This window comes from Suncus etruscus, chromosome 1 (genome assembly GCF_024139225.1).
Source record: "Suncus etruscus isolate mSunEtr1 chromosome 1, mSunEtr1.pri.cur, whole genome shotgun sequence".
NCBI lineage: Eukaryota > Metazoa > Chordata > Mammalia > Eulipotyphla > Soricidae > Suncus > Suncus etruscus.
In genome coordinates this window covers 160,853,386-160,873,869 of record NC_064848.1, presented here as the reverse complement: position 1 = coordinate 160,873,869, position 20,484 = coordinate 160,853,386, and the positions used below count along the sequence as shown (strand labels likewise).

The window sequence follows — 20,484 nt, the reverse complement described above, 5'->3', positions numbered from 1 at the left end:
AAAATGCACATCATTAAGTATTTTTAAGTTATAATATTCATAAAATGTTATAGTTATTAAAGTAAGTAGAGTCAATATGGAAAGATTGTATTTTTGTGAATATAAAAGCCATGTTCAGCAAAGTATGATTTCTTTAGCATAAATGAAATAATAGATATGATTTCATATGCAAATATATTTTTTAAAAAGAAAATACAAGAAAGCGATGATAATAGTATGAGGTTGTAGAGCAGGGTGGTTTTTACTTTATTCCTTTGGTACTTAGTCTTTTTTGGGCCACACTCAGTTGTACTCAGGGGTTATTTTAGATTTCTGCACTCAGAAATCATTCCTGGCAGTCTTGGAAGACCATATGAGATATGTGGGATCGAATTCTGATTGCCTCATGCAAGGAAACCTTACACCCTGTACTATCACTCCAATTCAATTCTATTGACACTTCAGAAACAAAAATGAGGCATCAGAGTGATATTACAGCAGGTAGGATGCTTGCCTTGCATGACACCAACCCAGGTTTGATACCTGGCTTTCCTGAGGCTCCCCCCCACCCCCCAGAAGTGATCTCTGATACAGAGCCAGGAATAAGCCCTGAGCACCAACAAGTGTGGTTCAAAAACCAAGATGCCAACAGGAATTCTTTAGTAGATGGGATTATTTGGGGGTGGGAGCAGTTCAACAGGGATTGAATCTATTTCTTTACATAATGTGGTAGTAACAAAAAGAAAATATTTAAAGAATAACTTTGTTCTTTATATTTCTCATGGTTCTGTTTCTCTTTGTGTACATAAAAATTAAATTTCTTTGGAACTTCCAAAATGATGAAATTTAAAAATGAGTTTCTTTAAGTACTCTGAAGAATAGAAAGTTATCCTAGGCTATTTCATGTCATGTTAGATTATTTTTGCCCTCCTTTATAAATCTGTACAATGAGATAAGGTACTAGACAAAAGATAGTATTTAGTGGCATTTATCTTCTAGCATTGAATTATTTTTGTTTGAAAGAAGTTCAGGAAGATATTTTTACTTCTCAGCAGTAAATAACAATTTTTGACTAAAAAAGTATGATATGATTATAACTTGTTCAATAAGATGATAACATAATTAATTTATGTTAAGTCTTGTTGCTGATTTATTGTAGGATTACACACATGAATTTCATAAAACCAAAACAAACTTTACGGCAATACGGGAAAGGGAAAATCTCATGGGATCTGTACGAAAGGATATTGAGTAAGTTGCCTTTTTTCTAATTTTTTGGATGTTTATTGAGGTTTTAGTCTTTGAGTGATTGCAAATTGAATAGGAGACCATGATTTGAATGTCAAGATTTCTAATTCCCATTTCACTGTTGTTTAAACATTGCTGCTGTGATTTGACCCTAATCTGCTTTTCTTGTTCTTATCTTCAGTTTCTACATTATCATTGGCTCCTGCCAACATTGATTTTCCTTATCTCAACTTGAAGTCCAGCTCAAATTTATTTGGCTCACTGTCCCCTTTTCAGAAAAAAAAACTTCTCAGTGTTTCCCTAGAAATCAGCTTTCTTTAAGGGAACAGACAGAAGTACCCCTATCTCCACCACCCACACACACAGTTGCACCTTATCCCAGTGATCTAGCCAACTCTCTCTCCCACTTTCTAGGCTGCAGTATCATTCACTTTGGGAAACACTTTGACAATTTCACAAGACTTTTTTCTGATCTTTTAAACATCTACTTTTAGATTTATAACCTTGCATCTCCAAGATAGCTCAAGGGGCTGGAGTGTTGGTTTTGCATGTATAAAGTCTAGATTTGTCCCCAACACCACATTACTGTGTCCCCAAGCATTACTGGTATTTATTTCTGAACACTGAACTGGGGTAGATTCTGAGCACTGCAAGGTGCGGCCCAAATAACATTACCAATAACTGAAAATCCTTCCTTTTGCCCTTCCTGATAAACACCTAATTTTACTCTTTCCCTTATCCCAATAATTATTCATTCAGATACCTATCAGTAAAGTATAGCCTTTCCTGACGCCTGAAAGTCTTTTGTTCCATTTCTATATAAACTCTTAGCTTTTTGTTTTGAGTTTTGTTTGTTGTTTTGGATAACCCATGGTTATCCAATCCCCAAAGTTGTTTTCACCTCCAGAAACTGTATTGGAAAATTAATTTTTATTATTTGTTTTATTTATATTTTGTGTCCAAGCGTATGAGTTTTGTTTAAGAAGTTTTAAAAAAGAATACTTTGCCATATTTTTAAGTGTTTTTAGTTTTCAGGAACATATAAAAGTTTTTAAGTAACTGTAGTCTCTTTACATACATGTTTTAAGAAATACATTGAGAACCAATTTAAAAGATAGTCTTATGTATAAGCATTCAGCTTTACCAGTTTGTGGGAATAACTAGTAATGAACAACAACAATAAGTTGATTTCTGAATTATGACCAGAAAACAAACATATTCTTTCACTACACTGTTTCCTAATTGCCAATCATGGGTAAGATTATATTAATCAAAGAAGGTAGAAATGAAAGACCGGGGACGACAGATAATATAGGAGTTTTATATCCCAAGGGACAAATAAAAAAAAACCCACAAAGAAAAGACATCTGTGTTCATTGCAGCTCTATTCCCTATAGCCAAAATCTGGAAACAACCCAACTGCCCAAGAATAGATGAGTGGACAGAGAAGTTGTGGTACATATATAAAATGGAATACCCACAGAATAATGAAATTAAAAAAAAAAGAAAAGAAAAATGAAGTTTAGAAATTTGCTGATACATGAATTACCTGGAGAGTATATGAGTAGAGTGAGTCAAGGGAGAGGGATAGACAGACACAGAATGATCTCACTCTTACAGGATATAAAAATATATAGTAGGGTAATAACTAATATCTAAAGACGATAGAAACAAGAAGAAACAGCAGGATAAATATTCCTTAGTATTAAGCTTGCCACAAGGAGGGGAGGGAGACAGAAAAGGACATAATGACAATGGTAGAAAGTAGTTTTTCTGGACAAGAACTGAGTGCTGAGAATAGGGTAAGTGATATGACTGATATCCTTTCCATTACAATATTGCAAACCACAGCACCTAAAGGGAAAAAACGGAGAGGAGCAGAGCCCTTTAATATAGTGGGTAGTGTGTTTGCCTTGCATGCAGCCAACATGGGTTCAATCTCCACCACCCTTATCGTCCCCTGGGCACTGCTAGGAATGATCCCTGAGCACTACTGGATGTGACCCAAAAGCAAGCAAACAAAACAGAAAAAAAAAAAAAAAAATGTCTGCCATAGAGGTAGACTAGGGAGCAAGAGGGTATACTGAAACTCAATCATGAATAAGTTTGTAATTCACAGTGATTCAATTTAAAAAAAAAAACGCTCACTTCAACAGCACATATACCTCCCCAAAATAACTAAATAATAATACCCCCATAAACTTGAAAATGTTAAAAGTAACAATGAAGACCAAGGTAAAAATTCTTAGATTGCCCAAACTAGACACTTTTAGCTTCCTGTTAGTGTTCCTTGGGCTTCCATTAATCAATGCATGTGCCATTATGAAGGAAGCCTGGTTCCTATATAAAAGAAATGAAGATTTCAGTATCTTTTCACCCATGCTGTGTTCTGATATCAGTCTGACATTTATACTTAGAGAAAGTAAGAATCTAGAAGATAAGGGCTGGCAAGGACACAGGATGGGGCTGGGGGTGGAGTGAGTTCAGATGATAGAGCACATATCTAGCGTGATAAGAAACTTAAACAAAATAAAGGCCATATGTAACAGATCTGTAGTCAGTGACAGAAAACTGAAAGCTTTTCCTTTAAGATCAGGTGCAAGAGAGGCCAGAGAGATAGCATGGAGGTAGGGTGTTTGCCTTGCATGCTGAAGGGCAGTGGTTCAAATCTCAGCATCCTATATGGTCCCCTGGGCCTGTCAGGAGTGATTTCTGAGCATAGAGCCAGGAATGGCCCCTGAGCGCTGCCAGGTGTGACCCAAAAACCAAAAACCAAAAGAGAAAAAAAAAAAAAAAAGATCAGGTGCAAGATAAGGAAGTTCACTTTTACCACTGTTAAACATAACATTGGAAGTCACATTAGGCAAAAAAAAAGATAAAGGATCCAAATTGGAAAATAAAGAGTATATAGTTAGTTGCAGAAAAATTGATAATAAACATAAAAACTTTAAAGACTCCTCCAAAATACTGTTAGAAACAATAAAAGAATAATATAGAGAAGCAGAAGACTAACCAAACTAATATAAAGAAATCTCTTCCACTGAAAGAAAAGTAAAAAGTCCAGGTACAATTTTATTTTAAAAATTTTATAGAATAAGATAGCCACCCTGATTAAAATACAAAAAACTTGGGGAAGGCATCTATGGAACAGTGTTCAAAGACAAAAGCCAGGAGACCATGAGATTGTGGCTTTGAAACAGGTGCAGCTGGATGACAACGATGAGGGGTACCGAATTCTGCCCTCTGAAATCTCTCTCAAAGAGTTGAAGCACAAGAACGTTGTCAGGCTTTCTGATGTCCTATGTAGTGACAAGAAGCTGATTTTAGCATTTGGATTCTGCAATCAGGACCTGAAGAAGTATTTTGATCAGCTGCAATGATGACCTAGGTCCAGAAATCTTGAAATCCTTCCTCTTCCAGCTGCTCAAAGGCCTGGACAGTCACAGACACAACACAAAGTGCTGCACAGGGACTTGAAGCCCCAGAACTTGCTCATGAACAGGAACCTGGGGCTGAAACTCTGCTTGGCTCAAGCCTTTGGTATCCCCGTGCACTGTTATCTGCTGAGGTGGTCACACTAGAACCGCCACTGGATATCGTCTTTGGAGCCAAACTGTACTGCACATCCATTGGCATGTGATCAGCTGGTTGCATCTTTGCAGAACTAGCCAATGCAGGACAGACCCTCTTTTCTGACAATGACATGGATGACCAGCTGAAGAGTATCTTCCAATCGCTGGGTACAACCACTGAGGAACAGTGACCCACCATGACCAAACCCACGTGGGTACCCCACAGTGTGACCCCTGGGAGAACTAGGGTGTCCCTCTAGTCCTCTGCCTCGGGAGCCGTACTGCGTCTAGTTTCTCCCTAGGGCTTCCCCGGAGCTCCATTTCTAGGCCTTCACATACCTCACATACCTTCACATACCTTCACATACCTCAAGGGTGTCCCAGTGTATTCGTGGGACCTAGGAAGCCTTGGTGGCTGGGTCACTGTTTTTCAAATCCCGGATGAGCCCCCCAAATGTTAGGGTCCAGAAATCAAAGGACGAGATCACACAAATTGGAGTAAAGTTTAAACTTTATTCTGCCTGCCAACAGCTCCTAACTGACCAGTCAGGGTTTTCTCCCACGAAGGATGAAAGAACCTTGCCTAGGATTGTGAATGGAATTATATAGGATAGGGATATAGGGAGGTTTAGCTTTCTGATGATCTTTAAAATAATTGGCTCTTATTTAGGGGTACCTTCCTATTGCTCCTTTGTCCTTCCCTGATAGGCTACCTAGTATGGCCAGGTAGAAGGAGGAGGGATCTATGGAAAAAGGCTCACACCATGTGGTCCTTACAAAATTTTGTTTCTCCCTGCTCAGAACCTAAGAAGAAGCCTGCCATGTGGCTTTTACAAAATGGCGTCCCTCCTTATTTAGAATTCAGGTCCCAACAAATATTCCATATTTATAGATTAGAAGATTTAACCTGGGCCCGGAGAGATAGCACAGCGGTGTTTGCCTTGCAAGCAGCCGATCCAGAACCAAAGGTGGTTGGTTCGAATCCCGGTGTCCCATATGGTCCCCCGTGTCTGCCAGGAGCTATTTCTGAGCAAACAGCCAGGAGTAACCCCTGAGCACCGCCAGGTGTGGCCCAAAAACCAAAAAAAAAAAAAAAAAAAAAAGATTTAACCTTGTTAAAATGACTCTCTTACCAAAGTAGTATGCAATTCAGTGTAATACCTATCAAATTTCTAATGATATGTTTGAAATATGGGATGCAAATACTTCTAAAATTGGGTTTGGTTTGTTTGTGCCACACCCAGTGATGCTTAGGCTTTATTCCTGGCAGGACATATGGAACCATATGAATTGCTGGTGATTGAACCTAGTTTAGCTGCATGCAATACAAGTACCTTGCCCACTGTAATATCTCTCTGGTCCCAAAATAATCCTAAAGTTGTATGGAACCACAAACCTCCAAATAGCCAAAACAATCCTGAGGGGAAAAGGTTCATGGTAGAATATTCTATGGGTTTAAACTGTAAAGTGTGCAGCCACATGAGCCACCAGATCTACACAAAAAATTATTTGCTGCTCATAGTTATTCTTGCTGTCATTCTGTGAAGATGGGCAGAGAAGACAGAGAGCAACCTCCAGAATCCATTGATCCCTTTGAATCTTCCAGGGGAATTAAGTACAAAGACTCAACCACAGCACAGCTAGAACACTAGGAAACTAATGGCGGGGGATGTAAAAATTCAACAAGCTCACTGAGCGAGTACAATATCACCGAAGACATAATACCAATAAATCTTCAAACAGTGATACTCTGGGGGCCAGAGAGATAGCATAGCGGTAGAGCCTTGCATACAGAAGGACAGTGGTTTGAATCCCAGCATCCCATATAGTCCTCCCAGCCTGCCAGGTGCGATTTCTGAGCCATAGAGCCAGGAGTAACCCCTGAGCGCTGCCAAGTTTGACAGCCTCCCCCCTCCCAAAAAACAAAACAAAAAAAAAAAAACCAAACTGATACTCTGAAGTTATTAGGTGAGTTCAAAGAAACAGTAGCTGGGTGGTCAGCAGAGCACAAGAATATGAGTCAAAATGAAAAGACTACATCAGAAACAACATGGTATATGGTATTTAAAAAAAAAAAAAGTCAAGGGTTCGGAGAGATAGCATGGAGGTAAGGCGTTTGCCTTGCACATGGCCGACCCAGGACTGACAGTGGTTGATTCCCAGCATCCCATATGATCCTCCAGCCTTCCACGAGCAATTTCTGAGTCCAGAGCCAGGAGTAACCCCTGAGCATCACATAGTGTGACCTCCCACCAAAAAAAAAAAACGAACAACAACAAAAAAAAGAATTAAAAGGGACAATTCTATGGAGGAGGGATATTGGCACTTCAGTAATAGGTGTGCTATGATAACATTGTATCCTAAAACATGCAGGTACATACATAGTTACCTCAATAAATTTAAAATATTTTTTATTGTAGGAGATAACGAAGTTCGATTTTGTTTATTTAAGAAAATGTTCAATTTTGTTTGTTTAAGAATGTTGGGCTAGGGATAAAACAAATCTCATGGCTTTCATGAGACCTGGATTTGATCCTGAGAACTGCCTACCTCTCCTCAAAAAGAATAGAATTATTTAAGTGAAAACTAATGAATTCTTAAATTAAAGAAGTATTCAGACCCAGAGAAATAGTGCAAAGGTTAAGTCACTTGCATTGAATGCAAGTTTGTATAAAATAGATAACGGGCCAGAGTGATAGCACAATGGGTACGTTTGCCTTGCATACAACTGACCCAGGTTCAATACCAGGCATCCCATACGACCCCTGTGACTGCCTGAGCTCAGAGGAATCTCTGAGTGCAGAGCCAGGAGTAATCCCTGAGTGCTGCTGGTTGGCCACAAAGAAAACAAAAATAGGTTAATAGTTTTAGAATCATTGAAAGTGTTAAACATTTTAATTGTTCATTCTAAACAATGGACTCAGTTTTTCTGTTGTGGATATTAACTTAAAAATTAATCTTTTTTGCATTATCTATGAAAAATGTTTTTTTCCTTTTTTCTAGATCTTATAAAAGTGGGTCTGGTATAAACAACAGAAGAACTGAATTGTTTTTGAAAGAACATGACCACCTGCGAAAGTAAGTATTGCAGAATATATTCATACTGTATAATATCTCATGTAAAAATGTTATGGTAAACTGTATGAAGTGCCTTTATCATTCAGCCATAAATATCTTAGTCAAGCTCTGGTGTCAGATATCTAAAATCTGCTTTCTATCACTAGCTTGTTTAATGTTCTATTCTTTATCAGATTTGTTGCTCTAATATTGTGCCCTATCAAGTGTTAATAACAATAGTGATGATAATACTGTAGCAAATCATGTTTGAAAGACCCGTTACCATTTACATATATAAGTTTTATAAAGGATGATTGACTATGGGGCTGGAGTGATAGCGCAGTGGTAGGGCGTTTGCCTTGCACGCAGCTGACCCAGGTTGGGCCTGGTTTCTATCCCCGGCATCCCATATAGTCCCCCAAGCCAGTAGCGATTTCTGAGCACATAGCCAGGAGTAATCCCTGAGTGTCACCAGGTGTGGCCCCAAAACAAATAAATAAAAAAAGATAATTGGCTGTGCATTAGATTAAAAGAAAATTTTTCTTATTTTTTTTATTATTTTACTTTTATTTTTTTATTTTCCCAAATTTCATAAGATGCCTAAAAATTAACATATTTATGAGTATTATATTATACCTATTTTATTTTTTTAAGAAGGTAAAAAAGTATTGGAAAAATAGAGGAGAAAAGATAAGGAATTCCCCATGTGGGAAGGCATTTAGCGTTGGACTAAGTTGTACCTATTCTGTCTCTTTCCTGACATAATGATTTATAAATCATATTCTAGAGTAAAAGTATTAGGAATTTTTTATATTTCAGGTGGATATTATATATTAGTCATGTTCATATTACAATAATGCATTATTTAATTTTTTTAATTACCATTTAATTACCATTTTGGGATCAGAGAGATAGTACAGAGAAAGGTAGTGTGTTTGCCTTGCATGCAGCCAATCCAGGTCCAATCCTTGGAATCCCTTATGGTCCCTCAAGCACTACCAGTAATGATTCCTGAGTGTAAAGCCAGGAGTAAGTCCTGAGTGAGCACCACCACATGTGGCCCAACCACCCTTCTCCCCAAAAGAAGTTGTTCATGTTCTGATGTATTGTATAGTATTAATTGGCACAAGGGGGCAGTGTTTCCTAGTTAAATGTTTATTGTTATTCATAGCTTGAGTGAATACTTTGGTATTTGAAAGGATCTCTGAAATATAATTTAGCATCAGATACAAAACCAGGCATTCTCAAGTAACACAAAATAAAGATTAGGTTTACCAGTATTTCAGAAGTAAACAAAATTACTGTAGTTTGATTATTTAAAGAGGAATGATTTGATGCTTAAAATAATCTGCCAGAGGATTTGCATGCATGTATATTTTTGTTTCAGAGCATGTTATTATAAATTTTATATGAAAAATTTCTGAATTTTATTTAATTTTAAAACCTTTTGGTGTGGGCCGGAGAGATAGTCTGGAGGTAAGATAGTCTGCCTTTCATGCAGAAGGACTGTGGTTTGAATCCCCGCATCCCATAAGGTACCCTGAGCACTGCCGGGTCTGACCCAAAAACAAAACAAAACAAAACAAAAAAATATATATCTTTTATATATATATATATATATATGATATAAAATGATATATATATCATTTTAACATGAAAACAATGAGATAATATTAGCACACAAACAAGTAATGTGTTTAGAGTTGTAAAAATAATGAGAGCGTTGGGAGGTTGGGGGTCACTTCTGATGGTTATTAGGGCTTACCTCCAGTCTCAGCTCAGGGGTCAATCATGGAAGGCTTAGGGAACCATATGGAATGCCAGGGATCAAAACTTAGTCAGGCACATGCAAGGTGCCTTATCCACTGTATTGTCACTTTAGTTCCTGAAGGTATATTCTATTGTTGTTTCATCAAAGTACAAAATAGAGTCAGAATAAAGTTAGATAAAATGATTCTCATGAATTTGGAAAATTCTTGAGACTGAAAACAAGAGCTTAATTCAAATACCGTATTTTCTGGCGTATAAGACAACCCCCTAATTTTACAGTTAAAGCATAAGTTTAGGCCTATATTTGCTGTATAAGACAGAATGTTCCTGTGCTACAACTGTATCTTCCACAGTGACCCAATCACAACAAGCAAAGGTCCAAAAGTTATACTGTAGTAGACGTCCTCTCTGACTCTGGCCAATCTGAGCAGGCTTTTTACAGTGTAGATTCGGGTACAGAACACTGTATAATTTGCATGCATAAAAAGCCTACTTGAATTGGCTGAGTTAGAGAGGCAGTCCAAGCAGCCTGGCAGTGATTGGTGCAGGATTGAGTTGGAAAATTCGTTTTGTGGCAATATTCAGACAGTTTTCGTTTAGCATATTGAAACATTTTTCGGGATATACTCGGCGTATAAGACGACCCCCCCCCCCCCAGGCCCGGAGAGATAGCACAGCGGCGTTTGTCTTGCAAGCAGCCGATCCAGGATCAAAGGTGGTTGGTTCGAATCCCAGTGTCCCATATTGTCCCCCATGCCTGCCAGGAGCTATTTCTGAGCAGACAGCCAGGATTAACCCCTGAGCACCGCCGGGTGTGACCCAAAAACCAAAAACCAAAAACCAAAAAAAAAAAAAGACGACCCCGATTTTCGGTTGACTTTTTTTTGTTTCAAAAGTCGTCTTATATGCCGGAAAATACGGTACATTTTAGAAAATCATTTTGTGTAAATTAAAAATATTCTTAGGTAATAAAATTATGAAAAAAATAGAAAAATGAGGGTTTTATTTTTCCAATGTTGATAGTATTTGCTAAATACTTTGAATAACTGGCAAAACTTTTAGAATAACTTTAGATACTGAAACTGTGAGGTGAGCTGTAAGTACTGGGGTTAAAGCACTTGCCTTGCACTCAACTGACCTCTATCTATGGTCCCCTAAGCACTGCTAGGAGTGATCTCTGAGCATAGAGCCATGAATAAGCCTTAAGTACTTCATCCCTTATAAAAGAGACAAAAACTGTGTGGCCTCTTTAAGCACTGATTTGAGAATATTTTTATTTTGATCTTTATTAATACTTTTTAAATACCCAGTAACTCAGTTAACTAGTTTGATTTTGTGTAAAGGGATCCGACTTTTTAGAATTCCTATTCTTAAAAGTTTCATCTTTTTCATGTCAATGTAAATTTCTACAACTTCTTTTCAAAAATACTCAATTTTGCCTGAACAGTAAAAAGCTCTAATGAATGAATACCAGACTAGTTTTGACCAGTTTTCCTTAATACGTTTTTCTTTAAAAATGAATGCTGGTTTGTAATATTTTCCTTGTTTTCAGCCATACCCTATAGTACTCAGTGTGTATTCCCAGCTTTGGGGTCTTTCCTAGTGGTATTCAGGGGACCATATGGGGCCCAGAGATTGAACCTGAGTCTAACTCAATGCAGTGCAAAGGCCCTGCCCTCTGTACTCTTTTTGACTCTTCATTTCACATTCATTCTTTTTTTACTCTTTCTCATTGAAAATCTCAGCCACCATGACACTGAAATTTACAGGTTATTCACTTAACCTTTCTTTTTTTTTTTCTTTCTGAGGCCTCCAAATTGAGCCTCAGAATCCTTTAACTAGTGCACTACTCCAAGAAGAAATTAATTTATTATAGTTCACAAAAGTGATTTGCCATATACAGTCCCAATTATTTAACCCTGACACACATTATAGCAATACTTTCTTCCCATAGTTGGCAGGTATTTGAAAACTTACCAAGAGAAATTGAAACTTAGTTGCATATGTAAAAAGTGATTCGTGATTATTGTTTTCTTGCCAACAATAATACAATTAAGTAGAATATTGAAAAAGAATAAAATTTGAAAGTATGTACAATTAGCTAAAGATTAAAGCCAAAGATTTCATTTATAGTAGGAAGCTCTGTGTATTTTTATGAATAATTCTTGATTTGTGGGCCTGTCATGATTTACATTTTGAATTACAGATTAGATGTATTAATCAAGTCAGCTTAAAAATCCATGTCAATTTAAAAAGACAGTTACTCAAAATAAAATACTTTAAATATTTATTTTTTTATTTTATGTTATTTTTTGGTTTTGTTTGTTTTTTTTTGTTTTGTTTTGTTTTGTTTTTTTACTGCAAAGGTCTTGTTTTTCTTTTTTTCCTTTTAACTTTTTTTGGATTTTGGGCCACACCCGGTGACACTCAGGGTTACTCCTGGCTATGCACTCAGAAATCACTCCTGGCTGGGGGACCTTATGGGACCCCAGGGATCGAACCAGGTCCATTCTGGATCTGCTGCGTGCAAGGCAAACACCCTACCACTGTGCTATCGCTCCAGCCCTGCAAAAGTCTTCTTGTTGGGTCCACTGCTAAAGAAATGATAGGAATAATGGAGAAGACTTAAGACATACTCTTGATAGTTGGGGGTCCTGAGTACTTTAAATATTTCTATAGCATGCAGGATCATAAAGTGGAATTCTGTATAATGATATTTCACAAACAAACAAGTAGGGATCAGAAGGAGTACAGCAGATTGCATATAGTTGGGTTCAGTTCCTTATATTCCATCTGGTTCCTGAGTACTGCCAGGAGAGATCTATGAACAGAGCCAGGACTAAATTCTAAGTGCTGCCTGGCAGTACTTAAAGACTTAAAAAAAAGAAACTAAATTAAAAAGAAAATAAATTCATAGAATTTGGAGCTGTAGTGACATGATAGTCATCTTCTGTTGGAACATGGCATTGGTAAAGAGTAAAACATTCAAGTTGAAGGCAGTTTTCTGTAGTGAGAAATTTTCTTTCCTCAAATGTATCTTTTTATCTGATAAAATGTTGCATCCCCCCCCCCATGGGGAGATTTATAGAGATTGTTCAGTGTCAACTTGGGTTGATTATTAATTCAACAAATGTTTGTTACTCCTCTATTCATTTGTCAAGTATTTAATGAATGTCTCCTGTGAGCAAGGTGCTGTATTAGACTCTAGGGAATCAAAGATTAATCAGACTCAGTAACTTCCCCTTTGGGAATTCATTCTGGTTAGAAAAATAATAAGTATAAAATCATGTTTATCGGGGCCACATACTACATGCAGCAGGTAAGTAAGACACTTGACTTGCACACAGCTTGCTTGGTTTCAGTCCCCAGCAACCCATATGATCCTTGAGCCAACCTGGAGTGATCTTTGAATGCAAAGTCAGGAGTAATCCCTAAGTACTGCCAGTTGTGGCCCCAAAACAAATACAAACAAAATATTTATGGTATTCTTTGAAGTACTATTTTTAAAGAACCAAATGGGGTATTATAAGTGAGAAAAGTTTGTGACTTTATAAACTTAACAGTTGATTGTTACAACTCTAAACACCATATGATCAAACTCCTAGATATTTACTGGAGAATTGGAAACTTTAAATAGAATTATGAACACAAATGTTTATGTGTTACAGATTGACAGGTGTTTAACATTTTTTTGTTCCTTTGTAACTTCATGTCTTTATAAAACAAACCATGAAAAGGGAAGTAGAAATAGATATTTCTTACAATGAAATATTTCTTACAATTTCTTACAATTCCTTTCCAAAATGAAAGGATATATGACACATCATTAAACTTCTAAGAGTGGTTATAATCTAGTTTTATCTTTGTGTCTCTGTGTTTTCCAAATATCGATTAGCACTAAAACAGGTTTGTGTATTCTATTGCAGCTTAATTGCATTCAGGTAACTTGTTTTGAGAAATGTATTATATAGATGCAAATTTCATAAGACCGTAAAGAACTTCTGGTTCACTCTCAGTGAAGACTGCAACGTCATAGTGCTAGATGTCAGAGGTCTTATCAGTTAGTGACAATCTTATTTATTGTAGTTTGTGAAAGAATGAAAAAAATTATATCAATCTAAATACATTTTTAAAACACCATACCTAGTGGTGCTGGGGCAGGGAGCAATATGATGCTGGGTGTTGAACTCAGGGCCTCATGCATGGTAGGCATATATAAGCTCTATGAATTTCCCCTCCAGGTCCCAAAAGACTTGACTTAAAATTCTTATTTGGGGGCCGGAGTGATAGCACAGTGATAGGGCTTGGATACCCCTTAGTGTCACTGGGTGTGGCCCAAAACAAAATGAAACAAAAACAAAAGTCTTTGGGACCGGAGCAGTGGTGCTGCTGTAGGGTGTTTGCCTCGCACACAACTGTCCTTGGACAGACCATGGTGAGATTCCTCAGCATCCCATACGGTCTCCCAAGCTAGGAGCATTTCTGAGCAGTGTGGCCCAAAAAAGAAAAAAAGAAAAAAGAAAATTTTTATTTGTACTTGTTTGTTTTATACACACACACACACACACACACACACACACACACACATTTGGGTTTTTTGCTTAATTTTTTGACACACACACACACACATTTGGTTTTTTGCTTAATTTTTTGACAGAAGATCCTAGTTATTTAGCCAAGTTCTTTTTTGTTGGCTTAAATTGCTTTACAGTATATGCTTGAAATTCCAGTTTTTGTTCTGGAAATTTGTACCATTTATGGTATTACTAAATGTCCTTCCTTCTACTACAGTATCACTGAATGTGGCACCACTGGTCCTTTGTAACACTTGGCCAAACAGGATGGAGGCTACTAAGGCCACATACTCAGCTTTGCACCCAGATCCACCAAACCCATCAAACTCTGCTTGAGATATTGCATATTTAAATTTTACCGAAATCAGATAGTAGAAATAATGAAGTGTGTCTGACTGATTTTCTGATGATTTGTGTGATGTGCTTAACTTTGTAGTCTTTTCCTAAGCAGAATGAATTGAGTTGAATAGCAAAGTATCGGGGCAGGAGTGGTGGCGCAGCAGTAGGGTGTTTGCCTTGCACACCTAGCTGACCTAGAACAGGCCGAGCCGCAGTTCGATCCCCCGGTGTCTCATATGGTCCTTCAAGCCAGGAGCGATTTCTGAGCGCTGCCTGATTTGGCCCAAAACAAACAAACAAAAAGAATAGCAATGTAACAACGGTTCCCTCTTACAATTTTATGCTATTTAAGTTATATATCAGCTATTCTAACTTCAGAGTGGGTTACTATTTAGTTTAATGCATTGTTCACCACTTCAGTTTGTAAGTTTTTAGCTACTTATTTGAAATTAAATGTGCATTTACATGCATTCCCATGTTACTATCTTCTTAAATGATAACAATATTATAACCAAGAAAACAACATTGGTGTCAAAGCCATTGATTTTATAGTGGGAATAGCGCTTGCCTTGCACATGGCTCATCTAGGTTTCATCCCTGGCACCCCATATGGTCCCCTGAGAATTGCTGGGTGTGGCCCATAAACAAACAAAAAGACAATGATATTGATACTGTTAGAATTTGTCACCACAGTGATCACTCACATTTTGTACTTTAATAGCTATATCCATTTCTCTCCCTCCTTCACTCATCTCATTAATCCCTGATAACTGTGAATCTTTTCTCCATTTTTGAAAAACTTTTGTTTTTTGATCCATAACTGCAGTGCTTGGGCTTTTACTACCTAACTCTGTACTAAGGGGAATCCATATTTGGTGCCAACGGTTGAACCTAAGTGCCTTAACTCATGTGTTTATCTCCAGCCCATGTTCTCCATTTCTGTACTTTGTCATTAAAGAAAGTTCTATATATATGGAATCATAAAATTTGTAACCTTTTAAAATAGACTTTTTCAGCATAGTTCTCTGAAATTCATCGTTCATATTTTTCTTAGCTTATTTTTTATTGCTGAAAACATAGTAGTCCACAATAAAGATATACTATGATTTTTTCAAGCATTCATTGAAGAGTATTAAGTTATCTCCATTTTTTGGCTAGTCTGCATATGTTTGCTATAAAGTTTTGTATACAAGTTTTTTGGTGAATATAAGTTTTTACATTGGGCTGAATGTCAGAGCAGTCATATATTTTATTTACTTGAACCATTCTGTTACATCTATAGAGATATCTCATTGTGGTTTTAATTTGCCTTGCCCTAAAATCTAATGATTAATATTAAAGTCTTTCTTTGTGTGTATTTGCTGTTGCTGTTTGTTTCTCTTTGGTGAAATGTCATACCTTTTTTTTTTTTTACCATTAAAGACCTTTTTTTCTGTAGATTTTTTAGAATTATGCTATAGATACAATCCTTTGTCATATGTGTAGTTAACACATATTATTCCTAATTTGAAGTTTGTATTTCATTCTCTTAGCAGAGTCACAGAGTAAAAGTTTTAAATTTTGATGAAGACAAATTTAGCACATTTCCTTTCTTAATTATGCTTTTAAAGTATCAAATTAAGAATGCTATGCCAGGGCCGGGAAGGTGGCGCTAGAGGTAAGGTGTCTGCCTTACAAGCGCTAGCGTAGGACGGACTGCGGTTCGATCCCCCGGCGTCCCATATGGTCTCCCCAAGCCAGGGGCGATTTCTGAGCTCATAGCCAGGAGTAACCCCTGAGCGTCAAACGGGTGTGGCCCAAAAACCAAAAAAAAAAAAAAAAAAAAAAAAAGAAAGAATGCTATGCCAAGCTCTAGATCTCAAAATAGTTTTTTTTCCCTAAAAGTTTTGTCATTTTTACATTTGAATTAGTTTCCCTTTTGAGTTAACATTTTTATAAGGTGTATGTAAAACTTTAGTAAAAGTTTCTTTTTTTTACCTACAAATGTTTTTTAATTACTTTTTTGTTTGTTTTTTGGCCACAGTCGGCAAGCACTTAGGTGTTACTCCTGGCTCTGCATTCAGAAGCCACTCTGGCAGGCTGGGGTGGGTGGCATCTGGCATGCCAGTGATAGAACTCAGGTCAGCTGCATGCCAGGCAAACTCCCTACCTGCTGTGCATTGCTCTGGTCCCATTTAATTACTATTAACCAGCTTTTCTTTCTTACATTGAGTTGCCTTTGCATCTTTGTCAAAAAAACAGAATGACTTTGTGGTGGGTAAAAGATTTTAGGTGATTGGACAACATGGTATATATACTAAATGCCATTGGTTTGTACCTTTTTTAAAATGATTCTTTTCATTTTCTATGGATTTTTACCTCAGTTATTTTAAAAATCAACTCAGAAATTTACCTCAAGGACTCTGAGTATTAAATGAGGAAATAAGTTGGATATATTTGCATGGGACTATTTATGGGTTCTATATTCCATTCTGTTGATCTGTGTACATCTCTAACTCAGCTAGTGCTTTGTAGTCTTGATTGCTATAGTTTTATAGTAAGCAGTGAAATTGGTTCTTCTCATTTTTTACTTTCTTTTGCAAAATTGCTTAGCTATTCTAATTCCTTTTACTTCCTATATAAATTTTAGATAATCTTGTCTATATCTTGGAATTGATTAAACCTGTATATCAGTATGGGGAGAATTGACATCTTTACTATGTTGAGTCTTCCATGAACATGGTATGTCTTCATTTATTTAGATCATTGATTCTTTCATCAATATTTCTAAATTTTCAACATAGAATTTCTTTATGGGTTTTGTTCAGTTTATACCTATTTTATTTTTATTTTTTTTTTATTTTTTATTTTTTTTGGTTTTTGGGCCACAACCCAGCGGTGCTCAGGGGTTACTCCTGGCTGTCTGCTCAGAAATAGCTCCTGGCAGGCACGGGGGACCATATGGGACACCGGGATTCGAACCAACCACCTTTGGTCCTGGATCGGCTGCTTGCAAGGCAAACGCCGCTGTGCTATCTCTCCGGGCCCTTTATTTTTATTTTTTAAACAAATAGTATTAGATTTTTCAGTTGTGTGTTTCCATATTTATTACTAGTATATGTGGAAGTATAATTGGAAGTATATAATGGAAGTATAATTGAGAATTTTGTGTATATATTGGGTTCTGCAGTCTTGCTAAACTTACCTATTAGTTTTAGGAGTTTAGTTTGTTTCGGACCTTTAGACCATATCCAGCAGAGCTCAGGGCTTATTACTGTCACAGTGCTTAGTGATCATTCCTGACTGTGTCTCCAAAGACTATATATGGTGCCGGGATCACACTAGGGTCTTCCAGGTGTAAAGCAAGTACTTTAACCTCTATACTTTCTATCTGACCCAGTTTTAGGAATTTCAGTAGAAATTTGGGGGAACTATAACTACAACTATAAATATTTATTTCTTCCATATATAAGGCAAAAGCTTATATGCTTTTCTTTTCTAGAATTATTGCACTTGTCTTAACTTCTGGCAGCACTGTTGAATTCAAGTGGGGAGAATTAAGAATAAACTTATTTACCCTTTCAAAATCTTAGGGGGAAATAAGTGTTTTGTGTGCTTTTGTTAAATACTCTCATATCAAGTTGAAGATACAAATATTTTCCTAATTTTCTGAGAATTTTTCTCATAAGTGGTCATTGCAGTGGTCATTCAAATATTTTTGACAGATGATATAGTGAATATCTTGAGAATCTTTTGAAGAGTCCTTTAGTTTGTTATTGAGACAAAATTGAATGATGACTGTGGAGAAGGGAAGAAGTTACCATGCCTGAGAAACATGAAAGAAGGAATGTGTTATTGTGTTCATTCTTAGAGATCAAAGAACTGCTGGATGTAGAAATATAGACTCTCTTCTGAGCCTTTTAAATACTCTGCAATGATGATAAAATATGGAATGTGGAGATTGTCCAATGACATCAATGTTACTAGATGAGAGAAGGGGAAGAATAGTAAAAGGTAATGAACTGCAAGAGAACTTTTTGCTAAAGTTAGGAAGTAGTAGAGGAAATAAAATTTATTGTCAAGAAAATGGGAAAAGAGATGTAAAGAGCCAATCTCTGAAATCAGATTCCGAGACTTTTTTGCTTGGATTTTGGTTTGAGGGCTACCATACCCGTGTTGCTCAGGGACCACTTGCTTGGGAAACCAAGGATCAAACTTGGGTCAGCTGCATATAAGACAGTTGTTTTACCTACTGTACTATCTCTGTAGTCTAGACTCGTAGAGTTTGAATTCTAATTCTATCTATTCCTGTGTAACCCATGGACAAGTTGCTTTCCCCTGCCACAGTATTTTAAATCTGTAAATAGTGAGAATGATAGGATAAATATCATAGAATTGTAAGGATGGAATTAAAACAAGACATTTAAACAGGTACAAGATTCATAATAGGCTCTCTATAAATATTAGCTACTTTTATCTTAACAATTCAAAAACTAATAGGTTATCTTCTTTTTAACCCTTAATTTGGTAAATTATTTTATTTTTATCTTCATGTAATCTGTTACCACAAAGTTTGTTTGTTGAACTTGCAGTAGAATTTGTTTTATTATTGTTATGCCTGGAGTTTTAAGTCTTATTTTTAGGCTCTTTGATATATTAAAAGACCCTAATGAGAATACTCAGTCAGTCCATTTTGTTGATCACAGAGGTATGAATCCAAATCTCATTAAACACAACCTCTTTTCGATACTTGTGAAACTGAGACATCTGTGCTGTGTCTCTTCATTGGAAGATCTATAGCAGTTAGTGTACTTTTCTGACTCATGACCCTCCGGGTATACCTCCACACACATTTGTTGACAAAATTTATGCATACTTTACTATCACATTCACAGAAAATTCGCATTCAACTTTATGCTTAGAATTAAGTTAGTCTGTCATTTTTAAGAAGTTATTGTAATGATAGTAAAAAATACTTAGCACTTAAAGTTATCAGGTACAGTTTAATTGCTATATAAACTTGTTTAGTCCTCTTAACAGCCTCATAGGCTTTGTTATCATTCCTATTTTACAGAAAAGGATGTTGAGGCACAGGGTAAATTGTCTTATGTTAGATCACTATTAAGTGGTAGAGCTAGCACTGGATAGCCACACTTTCTGGCTCTTAATTCTTCCTCCATAATTTTTGAACACCTTAATCACAATAATTATTTAAAGTATATTTTTAAAGCTCACTTTTATTCCCTAGTTCATGCAGTAACTTGAAGTTCCTGTTCACTATTTTATATTGAAAGTTCAATTTAATTTATAGAATAAGCCTAGAAAGTCCTTTGGAAAGAAGTTGATAGAAAAATATGCAAGTACTTATTTGTTTATATATGCTGTATTCTTTATATTACACCAAATGGATAGATTTATTGTTTTGCTACTTCCTTCTATAAAGCTACCTTTGTATCAAATTTACTTACAAATTCTTCCCTAAAGTGGGTCTTTCATATGTTTCCAGTGTGTGGTGCATAAAAGCAGACATTTTATAGATCAAAAGTACATTCCTGTCTTTGTTCAGATTTTTAAATTCTAAAGTACAATGACCTAACATTTGGTCTTATTTCTCATAATTGTTTTTCCCAAAAGGAAAGAACTGTAAGGTATAAGTAATTACTACTTAGAGTCATCACAACTACATTTGTCCATCTTGTCTCAACAAGTTGGTTGTAATTCTTTCGTTTGATTTGACAGTGGTGACATCTTTGGACTATCTAAAGACAGTTTCTTTCTTTTTGCTATCTTAAAGGTATTCTGACTTTAAATTGTCTCTGAGAAATAGATTTAAGCTAATACATAAAATTGTATTTGTGGGCAGACTAATTTTTCAGAATTTCCTCCAGATGCTTTCTAATGTATGAGTACTCTTTAAAGTGATAAAAAACAAAGTTAGCCTATTTAACGTAGAAACATTAAGTACA

At 36.4% G+C, this 20,484-nt stretch overlaps 1 protein-coding gene and 1 pseudogene across 2 annotated transcripts in view; both read left to right on the top strand.

The window, feature by feature from the left end:
• Nucleotides 1-20,484, top strand: part of GOSR1 (golgi SNAP receptor complex member 1) — a 45,036-nt gene that overhangs the window by 11,758 nt on the left and 12,794 nt on the right. For both annotated transcript variants that reach the window (XM_049782677.1, XM_049782669.1), the window contains exons 5-6: nt 1,139-1,230; nt 7,803-7,877. In XM_049782677.1, the coding sequence (XP_049638634.1) occupies nt 1,139-1,230; nt 7,803-7,877 (167 nt within the window). The remainder of the gene's footprint in view (nt 1-1,138; nt 1,231-7,802; nt 7,878-20,484) is intronic.
• On the top strand, nt 4,348-5,059 carry LOC126014035 (cyclin-dependent kinase 5-like; annotated as a pseudogene).